Below are 15,337 nucleotides of genomic sequence, written 5' to 3'. Positions count from 1 at the left end.
GCTTGGGTTGAGAAATTGAGAAGAAGACTAGTGTATGTTATTTGTATTTTGCCACCTAAATACTCTCACTTGAGTTGATAAACAGCTGTAATATCCATTAACCCCTTAGGTTAGAAATCCAGGCTTTAGAAGTAAAACGATAGAAAACCATTACTCAGCAACTAGAGATATGCACCAGAGACATTTGTTCTCATAACTAACAGCAAGCATTAGCAAAGCATAGTTAAAGCATACACAATTTCAAAACTTTGGCAGGCTACCTTCTCATTCATTACAAAATCAAAACATTATTTTCCTTCCCCTTCGCCATGAGAGCCCCCTCTTGTTCTCCCATTGTAGTCCAAGAGAGAACCTTGGATCTTCTCAAGGCAGTCTCAGCTCCCTTCTATCTGCTCCTTAACCACAAAGGAATGTAGTCAACTGCTGTTTCACAATTAACACCTCATTGTATATCCTATCCTTTTTCCACAGTACAGTATAACACATTGAATGGCCTGCAAATAGCAAGCAATAGTTAACACTCTTGGCCGTGGCAGGCAAGCTGAAAGTGTCAGCTCCTGACAACAGCGCACATAAACTCTTCAGCTTTGACCAATCCAGCTGCATATCTATTTCCTTTTGCTGGCAGACATAGACCTTTTCCCCAGACAGGCCTTCAGCAGTTTGCTGTTTTACTGCTAAAGTGGGTTTTTATCTTGTGGATGATATTCTTTCTCTCTTATTCATGTGTTTTTATTGGGTATGTTTGTTTTTTTAATTTGGTGAATGTTAATATTATTTATAACCTTGTCATTTTGTTGATACTTTACTGCTAACCACATTGAGCACTATTTTAGTGCAAGGATGGGATATAATTTCAGTAAGTAAAATCTTAACACTAAATATGTTTAAAAGTTGCACTTGTGTCCAGAAAGCTTAACATTTACCAGTTTTTCTATGAGGCTGTTTTGTCATTTGATGCTATGGAGTTGATGGACACTTGTGCTTAGGGTGGGAGACATTTTTTCACCCTATAGCCTCCCCGGTGGGCTGCGGTTGTGGCAAGCTAGAAATAACTAGAAGTCATTTCTAGTTTTGATGTTAGCCAATTTTGTCCTGTTTTCACTGGACTGTTCAGGGATGGGATTGTGGCCAGAAAAGTAGCCACATTTTGGTATGGTGTTTCTGTCACCGAAAAAATAATAATTAGGAGAGGAGATGGGGGATTTGGGGCTCATAGAATGCATATGACCCACAGCCTACATTTTCTCTATCCCAATGAAGAGCCATCAGATGATGGATATGTAAACTGGTTGACATGTTTTGCTTTGCAGAGTGCCCTCCCATTGGAATGGAATCCCATCGGATTGAGGATGATCAGATCTTAGCTTCGTCTATGCTGCGACATGGTTTAGGAGCCCAACGTGGGCGTCTCAACATGCAGGTAGTGCCTCTGGCCACCAAAATAAGCATGTCTTCCTTGAAATGAATTTAAACATTACCTCTCCCCTAACTGCCCATTTGGCAAGAATTTCATCACAGTTTGAATGACCTGAACTTTCAGTCCATCATAAAATCTTGGAGTTAGAAGGGGCTGCAAGGGCCATGTTATCCAAGCCGCTGCTATGTAGGAATGCATTACTAGAGCACTACTGAAATGTCAATCCAATCTTTGTTTAAAGACCTACAGAGTAAAAGAGGCCACCCCACTCAAGGCAGCCTATTTCAGTGTCAAAGAGCTCTTACAGGAAACAGCTCATACAGCAAAGGATTTCTTCCTAATGTTTAGGTGGAATCTCTTTTCTTGCTATTTGAATCCATTGATTCTAGTTTTAGCCTCTGGAGCAGTGGTTCTCAAACTTCCTAATGCCATGACCCTTTAATACAGTTCCTCATGTTGTGGTGACCCCCAGCCATAAAATTATTTTCATTGCTATTTGCAAATATGTGTTTTCCAATGGTCTTAGGTGACCCATGTGAAAGCGTTGTTCGACCCCCAAAGGGGTCCCGACCCAGAGGTTGGGAACCACTTCACTGGAGCATCAGAAAACAATCTTGCTCCATCTTTTATAATGATATCCCTTCAGATATTGAAAGATAGCTATCATGTCACCTCTCAGTCTTTTCTTCTCCAAGCTAAGCATGCCCAACTCCCTAAAGTGTTCCTTATAATGTTTGACTTCTAAACATTTGATCATCTTGGTCACACTTCTTTGGACACATTCCAGCTTGTCAGTATCCTTGAACAGTAGTGCTCATAACTAAACACGGTATTCCAGGTGAGGTCTGAGCAAAGCAGAATAGACTGGCACTGCTATTTCCCTCAATCTGGACACTATATTCCTGTTGATGCAGCCTAGAACACCATTGGTATTTTGGGCCACCATATGACACGACTGATTCATATTTAGCTTGTGTTCTACTAAGATCCCTTGATCCTTTTCACATGTACTACTTTCAAGCTGGGTGGCACCCATACTGTATTTGTGCATTTCATTTTTCTTGCCTAGATATTGTACTTTACTCTTTTAATGACCTTTTATGCTTTCCCTTCCAGACTGGGTCCAATGAAGATGATTACTTTGATGGGGCTTGGTGTGCAGAAGATGATAGCCGCATACAGTGGATCCAGGTGGACACCAGAAGAACCACCAAGTTCACAGGAGTCATCACTCAGGGCCGTGATTCTCTCATCCAGTATGTATGGGTCTGGCCATGGATCAGAAAATGAAGGAAAGAAATGGGTGTGAAAAAAATAGGAAAAGGAAACATGTGTTTCCTCAGCATATTGAAATCAGACCATTGGTCCATCTAGCCCATTTATTATCAGTTCTGTCTGGCAGTGATTTTCCAGGGCTTCTGCCAAGAGCTTGTCATAGCTCTACCTACAGATCTCTAGTGATGTTCTATCCAAACATTAAAACAGGACCAGCCCCATTTAATTTTCAAAATCAGGCAAGGCCAGCTGTGTTTGTGTTGGTAAATGGTTCCAAATGCTTTGGGGATTTCCTCCTCTCAAAAATCTGAAGTACATATTAAACAGCTGTGGTTCCCCATCCCTATCTCTTTAGACTTTGGGTGTCTAAGGATGGCTTAAATTTAGCAATTGTAACCTACATTAGTGTCCAGCCTGTATCACAAAATTAATCAAGGAGATGCCCAGGATAAATTTGAAAAGGAATATTCTGTCCATCTTTAGTCCAAACTTCAAAGGAACAATCCAGTTTGCTGAACCCCTTCCAAAAAACAGCTCTTTTAAAGTTTGAACTAAACCCCAGAGTGGATTCACCACCCCACTGACATCAGAGCCACCAGCCTCTCCTGGGCATTACCAGTATACTTCCAGCATACTTCCTTCATAAGTACAGTACTAGAATTGTGTTAGTTTTTTTAAAACAGAAAAATAATATCAGGATGTTGAATGCTGTACCTGCTCAGGACCTTTAATCACATTCTTTGCCTTTTGCTTTTTCCTTCTGTCTCCTACAGTGATGATTTTGTTACTACCTTCTACGTGGGTTTCAGCAATGACAGTCAAAACTGGCAGATGTACAGCAATGGCTATGAGGAAATGGTATGTATTTGTTCATCCTAGAAGCCTGAAGTGCTCTAGAAAAGTCCCTCTTAGTGCTAGTTGTGATGGAAATCCCACTTTAATTGTGGTAATGTCTGTCAGTACCTTTTCTCCAGGGCATTGTGAACCAGCCTCAGGGATACTGAAATTAAGATCAGGTTTTAACTGACGCTGAATGTGTAGCAAAAATCTGTATTGGAACCTACTATTATGAGATTACAGGACCCCTGAATGGAGGATTAAATCTATCAATTTATGTATTTTATTTATGAGTTTCCCTATCACCCTGCAACAAGCATCTCAGCAGAAAGACACTTAACTTTTATTATATAAGTGTTTGTGTGTTGTACTTTTATTCTTATTGTTCCAATTTTTAAAAAGGCTTCATAGCTTTAAATTAGTTGTGTTGCAATAGGACAGGTTATGTAATTATTTTTAAACCCTTTTTATCATTAGGTGTTTAGCTGTATTTTGTTTTAATCTATGTTCTAAGGAACTTTGGATCCCGTGTCAGGATAAAAATGGAATATAAATAAAATAAAATTGATAAAAGCACCATATTTCAAAAAACAAATCCTTGGTACTTCAGTCCAATTCACCAGGGGCCTACCGGTTGATTCATAGAATCATAGATTTGTAGAACTGGAAGGGGCCTCATAGGCCACTGAGTCCGAAAGGAGTACAGGACAGGCTGTTTGGAGGAATGTACTCACCTGTGTTTCCCAGCAGAGAGGGACAGCTTTCTGGAGAAAGGGGTTGGCGAACTACTCCCGATGCCTCTCAATCTCTGCCACATATTATCTGCTAACGATAAAGCCAAGCCTGGACACAATCATAGGAAACGCATAATAGTGGGATCATCTTCTCCAGAACTCACTCATATGTTCCTTTATTATTGTTACAATTGCAGACTCAGTTCTGTATCTTTCTCTCCTTTTCTCCCAGCTTTTTTATGGCAATGTCGACAAGGACACCCCTGTGATGACCGAATTCCCGGAGCCAAAGGTTGCCCGCTTCATTCGTGTCTATCCACTCACCTGGAATGGCAGCCTTTGCATGAGGCTAGAAGTACTGGGGTGTCCTCTTTCAAGTAAGTACTGGAGAAAGCATGGTCCTTGGGCTTTGGGGTGAAACAGATTAGCAGTGGGCCTTCATGATGATAGATAGATAGATAGATTGATTGATTGATTGATTGATTGATTTCTGGGAATGGTAGGCCATATGTAACTTTCCAAAATAAGCTTCTTTTAGGGATGGAACCATAGCTCAGCAACACAGTACATATGTTTCATATGTTCCATCAGTCTTCTGTTTGATGTCTGCAGTTTAGACAACAACAGACTATGGAAGAGATGATGGGAATGACTTTTCCCTTGGAAAACTGTTGCCTGCCAGAGTAGGAAGTATGAGGCAGTTTCCCAAACTCCTGTATATATGGGATGTGGACCCACTTCTTAGCTCATAAAAGAAACCCTGCCCCCTCTAATGGAAGGTCATGCTTTCCAAGTACAAGATGTCCATATTTTCTGAGGTCACTTAATGAGGTTCATAATGGCTATGGAGTTTTGCTGTCTATCACAACTTTTTTGTGCCTTATGTGCCTTCAAGACAACTCTGACTTGCAACACATCCATTTTAGGGGTTTCTTGGCAAGATTTATTCAGAGGAGGTTTGGCATTTCATTCTGCTTGGGCTAAGAGAGTTTGCTTTGCCTAAGCATACCAAGTGGATTTCCATTACTCAGTGGCTATTTGAACCCAGTGTAACGGGGCCCTAGTCCACTGCATCACTCTGAGTCTGTGCTGAATCCTAATTCATTTAATTACTCCCTCTCCTTTTTTCTCCCCACAGACATTCATAGCTATTATAGCCTGCAAAATGAAGTGATGACTTCAGTGGACAATCTGGACTTCCGCCATCACAACTACAAGGACATGAGACAGGTGAATACATACAAAATCTTAGAATCAAATAATTGGAAGAGAGCACAAGGACCATCCAGTCCAACCCTTACTGTGCAGGAATACACAATCATAGCACTCCCAACAGATGACCATCCAGCCTCTGCTTGAAAATCTCCAAAGAAGGAGACTCACCACTTTCTAATGCAGCATATTCCACTCTAACAGCTCTTACTGTCAGAAAGTTTTCCTAATGTTTAGGTGGAATCTCTTTTCCTGCAGTTTGAATTCCTATATCTTGCTTCATTCTGCTGTTTCCAAAGCTCTGAGAATGAGCAGTGTTCCTTATGCTGCTATGAAATAGGCATTGACAGCCTTGGGCAAATCCTAAAGTCTGCATAAGTATTTTTTAAAAAATCTGTTTAATGATACCAGCATTCAGTAGCCACAGAATGGTAACTATACTGTGCATGTATCTATAATGGATGACAAGATGACATGGGAAATGGGACGGAATATCCTGGAACATGGCACGACTGGCTGGAAGTATGAAACAGAATGCTCCACACCCCAATAAAATATAAGAAAATTAAAAATACATTGATATCTTTATTAGACTAACCAGAGGTGTAAAATAAATCATACTACCTTTTGAAACATGCTGCCCTTTTCATCAGGCACAAATGGTAAAAATCATTAAAGGGGAGAAAGTGACAGGCCAAGATCCTGCATCAGACATGTAGCTACAATGTCTTGGCTACATTCTGTCTCCCTATCTGACCTCCCAACCCTTTAAATGGGTGTTTTTATTATCATGGCACCATTAACACAACCACAAATACCTTCAAAACTCACCTTTAATTCCAGGTATCCATACCAAGGGATGGAGTTCTGTATTGCTAGTGGGTGGAGGACTCAAGGATGACACATCCAGTCCTCTGTTGCAGGTGAACAGAGATGCAGAAACAGAGTTCAACTCCTTGTAGCACCATGGCATACTGGTGGGAAGGGGCTGGATGCATCCTCTTTCAGCACCCTGCTTACCAGTACTGCAGGACTCTGTTCCTCGGTAAGGTTGTCTGGAACTTAAGGTGGATTTGTGGAGGTGTTTGCAGTCATGTTAATGGTGTCATGATCATAAACGTGAATTCCAAACTGTTACAGTGTTGTAAGCCTAGCTTGTGATTCTGTAATTGTGTGCCAGTTTATGGTATCAGTCTCACAAGTTTGCATCTTGTTTGAGATGCTTTCTTAGGTATATCAGATGGTCTACTTCTGCAGATTCTATCCCATTCCTCACCTTCTTCAAAGCAACTGAGCAAGTAGTTATGATTGTTTCCCCTCCTTCCAGCTTATGAAAGTGGTGAATGAAGAGTGTCCCACCATCACCCGCATCTACAATATTGGCAAAAGTTCCCGAGGACTGAAGATCTATGCCATGGAAATTACTGATAATCCAGGAGAGCATGAACTGGGTAAGAGTTCTCACACTCACAAAGCCAGTCTGAATGAATTTAAATGTATACCAACATATATCAATTTTATGTCTTTGTTTGCTTAATTTTATAGTCTGTTCTTCCAGTTTAAAAGTAGGTTACAACTGGGTACAAAGGAGAATGTTATTTGTTTCATATTTTAAAATCAGAAATTAGCCAAATTAGTAAATCTCTTCAGTAGTCAGGTTGAGTTGGCACACCTGTTAATGCCTCATTCTGGAGCATTTATTTGCTAGCATGGTAAATCTTAGGACCAAACCATGGAAGCACATTAAATTAATCTAGCTCTTTTCTGAATCCAATTCCCCCCACTCTCCCTGCAAACAAGAGTGCATTACTTTGCCAAGATCTGTTTTCCATCCAAACTGGCATGCTTGAGTTGTATTAACTGCCAGGGGTTATTTGCTTTGCTTCCACCTGTGTCAACATTTTTTCTGATGGTGTCTGGCACTGATGTTACACTTAAAGAAATTCCTGTGTTTACCAACATCCACCTCATCGGCCTTGAATAAATATTGGTGCATAAATACTTCTTACCTCTTCCACAGCCCTTTGGAACTAATTGGTTATTTCAAGTTTTATTGTAAGCCAACTTCCTAGATTGTTTGGACTCAGCAAAGTCATATTCTTACATTGCGAAACAGCAGTTTCACAAGTCTTACAAACGCCTGATTTTTCTGGATGTCATTCAGCTTTTTGACTGATGCCAATAGAAACATGGAATATTCCTGGACTATGAGGCAGTCTGAAGCAGAGGCCATGCTCTGTTGCATACATACCTCTCTCAAGAGCAGCCCCAAACTCAGGGGCCTTGTTTAGACTATAGAAATCTTTTGACAGTTAATAGTATGAGTTTTATCCAATCAATCATTACTAAAGAATTGATTAAATATGTAAAAATGTGCACAGGAGAGAACACAGTAATCGTTGCTAAGGTGGACTGTTTTTCTTGTAAAAGCATAGCACTTGCAGTGCTCAAGGATTTGGGTTGGCCTATATTTAAACAGTTGGACTCATTCTTCTTGGACTAATATTTGTAATGTAATTCTTGCACTCTTTGAATTTTATGATGCATTTCTTGGCTCAGAAATGCTCAAAATGCATATTAAAACAGGATATAAACAAAAGCGAGAGCACCTTCATATGCAGCAGCTGGTGTGGAAGAACCTTATTTCGGTAAAATGCTGCCTTTTCTAACTGAACCATAAAACATCTTTTGTTGTCTTATTATAGGAGAGCCAGAGTTTCGCTATACAGCAGGAGTCCATGGCAATGAGGTCTTGGGACGGGAGCTTGTACTAATGCTGATGCAATTTATGTGCAAGGAATACAAGGATGGAAACCCGCGTGTGAGGAACCTGGTGACTGAGACCCGCATTCACCTTGTCCCCTCACTCAATCCTGATGGCTATGAGATCGCCAGCCAAATGGTGAGATTGGGCAGGATCAGGTTTTGCAAACCGGGTTAAGAAAGGGGAGTTAATAGAGGTGTCACAGCTTTTCAAACGTAAAAAAAGATTGAAGCATGTACGTAAGTGATGGTTTGTTTTTGTTTTTCTGTAGTCTTGTGGAAGTCACTGACCATGTTGGCTGTGACATTCTGGCATTCTGTAGTCCAAAAAATAACTTTCCCCGCAGGAATCTATAGTTTTAGTTACTTATGTTGGTGAAGGCAAAAATAAAGTGAGTGTTAGGATCTGATTTGCACTACCAAATTATTGCAGTGTACATAAAACAAACACATATTCCAACACCCCTTCCCTATATGAAAAACTGGCAAGTCTACTCAATGGTGAAGCATGCTAGTCAACCAAACAACTCCCCTGGCCTTTCAGCTTGAGAGCGGAAGTAGATATTGCTTTGAAATTGCCACAGGGATCATTGCACACTTTTATAGTTCCACAGTTGAAAGAAATCTTGATGGGTCGTCACATTTGCGGTGAGCAAAGATGTGGATTCTTTCTAGTCGTGTAGTTAGTCTCAGACACACCCACCCACATGTACATGTGTATATATACACATGCTTGTAACATATTACCATGTGAGTTCCTTTTGGTCTTCCCTTTGCAGGGCTCTGAGCTGGGGAACTGGGCCTTAGGACACTGGAATGAGGAAGGATATGGTATCTTTGAGAACTTCCCAGATCTTAACAGCATCCTCTGGGCTGCAGAAGAAAGGAAATTGGTACCACACAAAGTCCCCAACCACCATATTCCAATCCCTGAACATTACCTTGCAGAGGATGCTGCTGTAAGTATCCCATATTGATCGGCTATATTTATATCTCATCTTTTTTTCCAAGGTGCTCATACATTATCCCCCTATCGTTATCTTCTCAGAAATTATCCTTGCAAGGGAGGCAAGTCTGAGTTACCCACTCTACCACAGTAAATCTATTTGGAAGCAAATCTGTTATGATTTAACAGCTCCTAGGAATATGGTATTTGTATTAATTTGACTGACAGCTTACTGTGATATGTTAATGTTTTGTTTTAATTACTTTGATTTTTGTATAAACTGAACATTTTTCAGTGTTACCCTGAATCTGTTTTGAAGGATAGCTACCAATAGCATCTGTTGCAGTATTTGTTTGGTTCTAAGCTAGCCCTACCATTAAATAGAGTGGACAGCCTAGGTAGCAAGTCCTGGGAGGCAGGAAGAAGCTATGAATTGCTGGAGAACAGAGCTATATATCCCATGCAATGCATACTCCCTAAGGCATGGCCCTCAGGCACCGTGGAGGACATGGCCTATTGACTGCATTGAAGTGTGTTTCAATTGCCAATCCTTCTCCCCAGGCAGCAAAATATCCTGGGCTAACAGCTCTCCATGATTTCAGGCAATACTTTCTTCATTACCTATTCCTCAGTCCATTTAATTGGATTTGAGCTTGGGATCCTTGGCATCAAAAACATGCATATACGTTTTCTGAGTAATGCTTCCTCTTTGTGCACCTATGGGTCTAGTTCTGACTACATCCCTCCATCTCTCATTCTAGCATACCTCCCTCATCACTGTGTGCTTTTCTCCCCCAGATGGCAGTGGAGGTGAAAGCCATCATGGCCTGGATGGATAAGATCCCATTTGTTCTGGGAGCCAACTTTCAAGGAGGGGAGAAATTTGTTTCATACCCCTTTGACATGGCTCGTCCTGCCAGTGAGAATGAAGTGGCTCCTCCTCCACCATTGGATGACTATGAAGAGGAGAACCCAGAACTCAAAGAGACTCCAGACCATGCCATCTTCCGCTGGCTGGCCATTTCGTATGCCTCGGCTCACCTCACTATGACCGAGACCTTCCGAGGCGGATGTCACTACCAGGATATGAGCAATGGAATGGGGATTGTCAGTGGTGCCAAATGGCATCCACGAGTGGGCAGTAAGTCTTGAAAATGCTGATGGGCTGTTAGAAGCAGAGAGGGCTACGTATGAACCTACGTATGAACACAGGAATCACTGAAGAGGATAATTTTTGTTGTTGTTTTAGCTGTATTTGATTTTTGTTGTTGTTTTAGCTGTATTTCTGGAAGGCCATTTTCTTATTATCTCACACATTTTATTTGTCCTTCATTTGATTTGTTTCTAAATTGGGAGGGGGATGTTGTTGGAGTACAAGGGGAGTACTATGTGCAACTGCATGAATCCCACTCCCATTCTGCATTGAGGGTAACAGAGAAGCCTCCTGTCTTCTGATGTCTGTAATAGTATGGTTTTCTCAGGTTCACTATCTCTCCTACAAAAGGTAGATTGGGATTTACTAATGGATCTTTGGTTAATTTGCAGTAGGCCATGAAGGCTTCCAACCCCAAATTTCATTGCTACAAATGCAACATCACTCATAAACTTAGCTTGTTATTTTACTTTATTTCATTTCTTACCTTTTAGATCCCCTTTAAACATGCATGTAGAGCCTAAATATTTGAAGGCATCAGATCCCATCTAAGCGTGTAAGCTAAGCAGGATCAGACCTGGTTTGTACTTGGATGGGGGACCTCCAAGGAATACCAGGTACTGGAGACTAAATTTAATAGAAAGGCAATGAGAAACCACCTCTGGCTTCTTGACTAAGAAAACCCTATGAAATTGATGGGATTTTGCCTTCCTTGGAGGAAGCAGACAGTGTGACTTGTCCAAAGTCACCCAGTGGATTTCCATGGCCAAGTGGGGATTTGAACCCTGGTCTTCAGAGTCATAGTCAACACTCAAACCACTATACCACACTGGTTTGAGACCATGATGCTCTTATTTTATTCCTCTAATCCTTGTAAAGCAATCTGAATTAGTGACCATCAATACCCTATGCAGCAGAAAACTCCATAAATTAAGGAACAACAGATGTTTTATTTGTGTTGCTCTTCTAGGCATGAACGATTTCAGCTACCTTCACACCAACTGCCTTGAGCTTTCCATCTATCCAGGGTGTGACAAGTTTCCCCATGAAAGTGAATTACCACAGGAGTGGGAAAACAACAAGGAATCTTTATTGACATTCATGGAGCAGGTAAGGAGTCATTCATGGTTGGACCTAGGAGTGCGGGGAGGCAGTTGGCCAGGAGGGAAAAGGACAAAATGACACCTGCTCCCTCGTTTGTGAACAAAACCATGTTTGAACAGAGATAGTTGGCTAATGTTTTCAATAACAGTATTTTGGGGGCTTCAGGTTGTATGTATGACATGACGTTTGATCCATAGAGAGCCAGGAAATCCTGAAGGAACAGGCAGGAGTCTGCTTTCCTCTGTGGCTGCTTCCTGAGGTCATGACTACACACTATGTAATGGTAGAACCAGTTCTGGTGGACTAAGCCACTAAACCAGGGCTGAGAATACTTCAGCCCTCCAGATATTGATGGACTATTACTCCCACCATTGGTCAGGCTGGCCAGGGTTGCTGAGAATTAAACATCGAGAGGACCTCAGATGTTCCAAACCTGCATTAAACAAAGCTGAGCAGATATGGAGGAGCAACCTGAGCAAAACAATCCAAGAACAACAATAAAAAAATGCTAATTTTAAAAAGGGAGAAAAGGAGTGCTTTCAGGTGTGGACCTAAGCCAAAACAGCACGCACATGTATCACAATGGAGTTGGGAAGAACCACCCTATTTTTGAAGTGAGGTGGGCAGTTGAGGGCTGGTTACGGTCACTTGTTGTGCCACTCAGTGGAATGTGCTCTGCAGATATGTGTTGACTTCAGTATGCTTCCTGCCCCAGGAAGTGTGTTATTAAAGCTTATGATAATAACAGCTTTTAGTTCTTCCATAGGGACATCTGGATTTTATTTCTTTTAATGGTGGTGAGATTTTAGGACTTCAATATTTGTGCATTCCTTCTAACGCATAAAAGGAAAAATTTTCCAAGCTCTGTTTTAAAAAGTTATGTTACCATACGAGTACAACAGAAGTGACTTGAAAGAAATGCTCCAACTTGATATCAATTTCTTGCAGATACATCGGGGAATTAAGGGTGTTGTGACAGACCAGCAGGGTGAGCCCATTGCAAATGCCTCCATTTCTGTAGGGGGAATCAATCATGATGTGAAAACAGGTATGTCTGGAATCCTGAAAGGGCAAGGAGTTGCATTTATCTTGTTCTTAAAAATTAACATAATGTCTGAATAATCCATTATTCTGTCACTGGATATAGAGGTATTTGGCAACTCCAGAAAGGAAGTACTTGGGAGAGGGAAAACAACTGGGCTAAAAGCTGGAATGGGCAACTGTGGAAGGCTACAGGGCCACATTGCTCTAACAGACCTTGGCGCCCTTCCCCTGCACCTACCTATGGAAAACAAAATTAGAATTTTTTTTGCCCCAAAATACTCTCTAAGGGGTGTTTTCACCATTTTGGGGGGCTTTTGTGGGCCATTTTAGATCCATGAGAGACCCCTTTTTTTAGTAACAGGAAGCAAGCAGATGTCAATTTCAATTTACTTGTTTCAAAAAAGGCTTCTCTGCTTGGTAGGGGGCTAGCAAAATATGGTGGGATATGCCCCATGTGCTTCTAGAGTGCAGAACAACCCCAGATGGCCTTCAAACATGATGGAAATGCCCCAGAAGTAATTTTTGGCATTGTAGCAAAAACACTTTGACTCCGGAGGGGCACAAAAAGGTTGCATAATAGGAAGCCCCTTTGCACCAGAGAAGAGTCTAGAGCAGGAATTCCCAACCCTTTTGACTTGCAGAGCCTTTATTTCTATGGCAGAGCCCCTAAGAGGCCTACTCTATGGCTTGCATGTTAATGGTGTTTAGTAATATATGTAATATGTTCTTTAATGTCTTTCATTTTCCCGGAGTGGCCGCAGAGCACCTGGGAAGTGCACACAGAGCCCTAAGGGCTCCTTAGAGCACAGGTTGGGAACCCCTAGTCTAGAGTGATCTATTGTGATTGGCAGTAGCTCTGCAGGGCCAAAGGCAGAGACAAGTCTTTTGCATCACCTGCTACGACATCCTTTTAAGTGACACTAGAAAATGAGGTTAGACCTTTCTGCAGGCAAAGCATGTGATCTAATATCAGCTATAAGACCCTTGCTCCCGGTATTCCAGTATCCTCATCAACTGTTGTCTGCTTCTCTGATTGGTTTCAGAAAGTGGTGGTGATTATTGGCGCATCCTGAATCCTGGTGAATACCGTGTCACAGCCAGAGCTGAGGGCTACAATCCCAGTATCAAAACTTGCAATGTCTTCTATGACATTGGAGCCACCCAGTGCAACTTCATCTTATCACGGTCTAACTGGAAACGCATAAGGGAGATCATGGCTATGAATGGGCACAGACCATTAGGAATGCCTATATCTGGCCGACCTATGACGCCCCGGGAGCGCATGCGATGGAGGATGAGAATGCGCCAGAGAGCTCGCCTGCGCCAACAGATGCGCAACCGGCTACGGCAAACCACAAGCACTCCAACCACTCCTGCCCCAACGACAGATTTTCCCTTCTTATTCAGCAGCACCACACTCCTTCCATGGAGTCAGGAGCCTCCTACTGCTCAAACAGCCACTGCCTCAGAAACTGAGGTCTACACAGAGACGGTGACTGAATGGGAAACAGTAACCAATGATGTAATAGAGGAAGAGACCTGGAAGGAGATCAGAGAGGAGACCACAGGCACAGCTTTTCCCATGACCACAGCAGAGACGTACACAGTGAACTTTGGTGATTAGCAACAACTGTCCAACATGTGGTGATTATGGGCCAGGAACACTTGTAAAGCATTCTTAAAGCCTTCTCTAGAGCAGGTTGCTGTATATGTTCATCATAGCACAGTAGACACCATCACCTGCTTTTAGAACCTCCAGGAAATCCATTGCTTTAAGCGAACTCCAGCGACCACAGCATTCATTCACTCTCTTTCTTTTACATATGCACAGATACAATAGCTTGTTTTTATTCCCAAAGATCTACTACTCCAATCATACACCTAGCAAATGGGAAGTTGAAGCAAGTGTGTCATGTAGCCAAGCTTGGTTCTGAAGCAGAAAATAGGGTAAGAACATTTCCCCTGCGTTTGACTCATGATGTTTTTAGCTTTTTTTTTAAAAAAAACCTGTTCTCTCTCCTGTTTTTATAAAACTCATTACAGTGAGGGCTGTCTTTATAAAATTTATATTCAATAAAATTTCAGGAAGGGAGGCACAAAGCTGACCAATATCTAGGCATCTAGGGGCTCCTCCTCCATATTAATTGGGACCGTAAGCAGATTAGGCAGCCTTCATATACTTTGGCCACACACTAATACAGAGTTGAATGCTTTTAAAATCAATATATGTCATCACATCTAACTGTGCTCTAGCATCCATTGCAGCCTCCTCTTTTCTTAATAATTCGGATACCCAGTTTTGTTGGGGCTTGATCATTATTAAAATATTTGAATGAGAAGGGACAAAAGAAGCCCAAGTGCCAGACTGTGGTAGCAAAGAAAAGAACTCGACATATTAAAAAAGTACCATCAGTCTTTTTACTACTGAAAGTGTCAGCCATGCTTAAATTTCGACATTTCTAAACTAATCTAGTCTCCTCAGTGTTTATCTTCACACTCATGAGATTAGAAGTTTGCCAGCTTACTCGGTGGTGTCCAGCATTCCATGGGAACTATGAGATAAGAGTTCACTCTGACCTTAACACTATTCCAGCTGCCTTCAAGGACGTTTTCCCTTGCAGGAGCTAAGAGAGGAGAAAATGATTTTTTTCCAGGTTCATTACTACAAGCCAATCAATGCCCAAGCCATAGCAGCCCAGGAGGCAGGTAAAGTACAATCGTGTGTCCTTCTGACCTTCTAAGAGTGCTTGTTATTTGAATAAAGTGAGTTATATAAGGAGATACTACTGCATTTCTACATTTATTTTTGGAAATATGCATTAAACTGCTGTGCACGGAAAGGAAAAAAC

The 15,337-nt window shown here is 41.6% G+C and overlaps 1 protein-coding gene across 3 annotated transcripts in view; it reads left to right on the top strand.

Annotated features, from left to right (window-relative positions):
- The window catches only part of AEBP1 (AE binding protein 1), a 29,936-nt gene extending 14,648 nt beyond the window's left edge, over nt 1-15,288 (top strand). For all 3 annotated transcript variants that reach the window (XM_089537778.1, XM_089537777.1, XM_089537779.1), the window contains 12 exons: nt 1,314-1,423; nt 2,537-2,676; nt 3,469-3,553; nt 4,499-4,643; nt 5,405-5,496; nt 6,806-6,929; nt 8,184-8,380; nt 9,021-9,200; nt 9,986-10,328; nt 11,311-11,450; nt 12,393-12,492; nt 13,532-15,288. In XM_089537778.1, coding sequence (XP_089393904.1) covers nt 1,314-1,423; nt 2,537-2,676; nt 3,469-3,553; nt 4,499-4,643; nt 5,405-5,496; nt 6,806-6,929; nt 8,184-8,380; nt 9,021-9,200; nt 9,986-10,328; nt 11,311-11,450; nt 12,393-12,492; nt 13,532-14,112 — 2,237 coding nt within the window. In that variant the 3' untranslated portion in view covers nt 14,113-15,288. The remainder of the gene's footprint in view (nt 1-1,313; nt 1,424-2,536; nt 2,677-3,468; nt 3,554-4,498; nt 4,644-5,404; nt 5,497-6,805; nt 6,930-8,183; nt 8,381-9,020; nt 9,201-9,985; nt 10,329-11,310; nt 11,451-12,392; nt 12,493-13,531) is intronic.
- The last annotated feature ends 49 nt before the right edge of the window (nt 15,289-15,337 follow it).

The sequence above is a fragment of the Sceloporus occidentalis genome, unplaced genomic scaffold (genome assembly GCF_023333645.1).
Source record: "Sceloporus occidentalis isolate IW3139 unplaced genomic scaffold, rSceOcc1.0.p SCAF_9, whole genome shotgun sequence".
NCBI classification, from domain to species: Eukaryota; Metazoa; Chordata; class Lepidosauria; order Squamata; family Phrynosomatidae; genus Sceloporus; species Sceloporus occidentalis.
The sequence above is the reverse complement of the archived record's forward strand: the minus strand, read 5'-3'. Positions and strand labels throughout refer to the sequence as shown.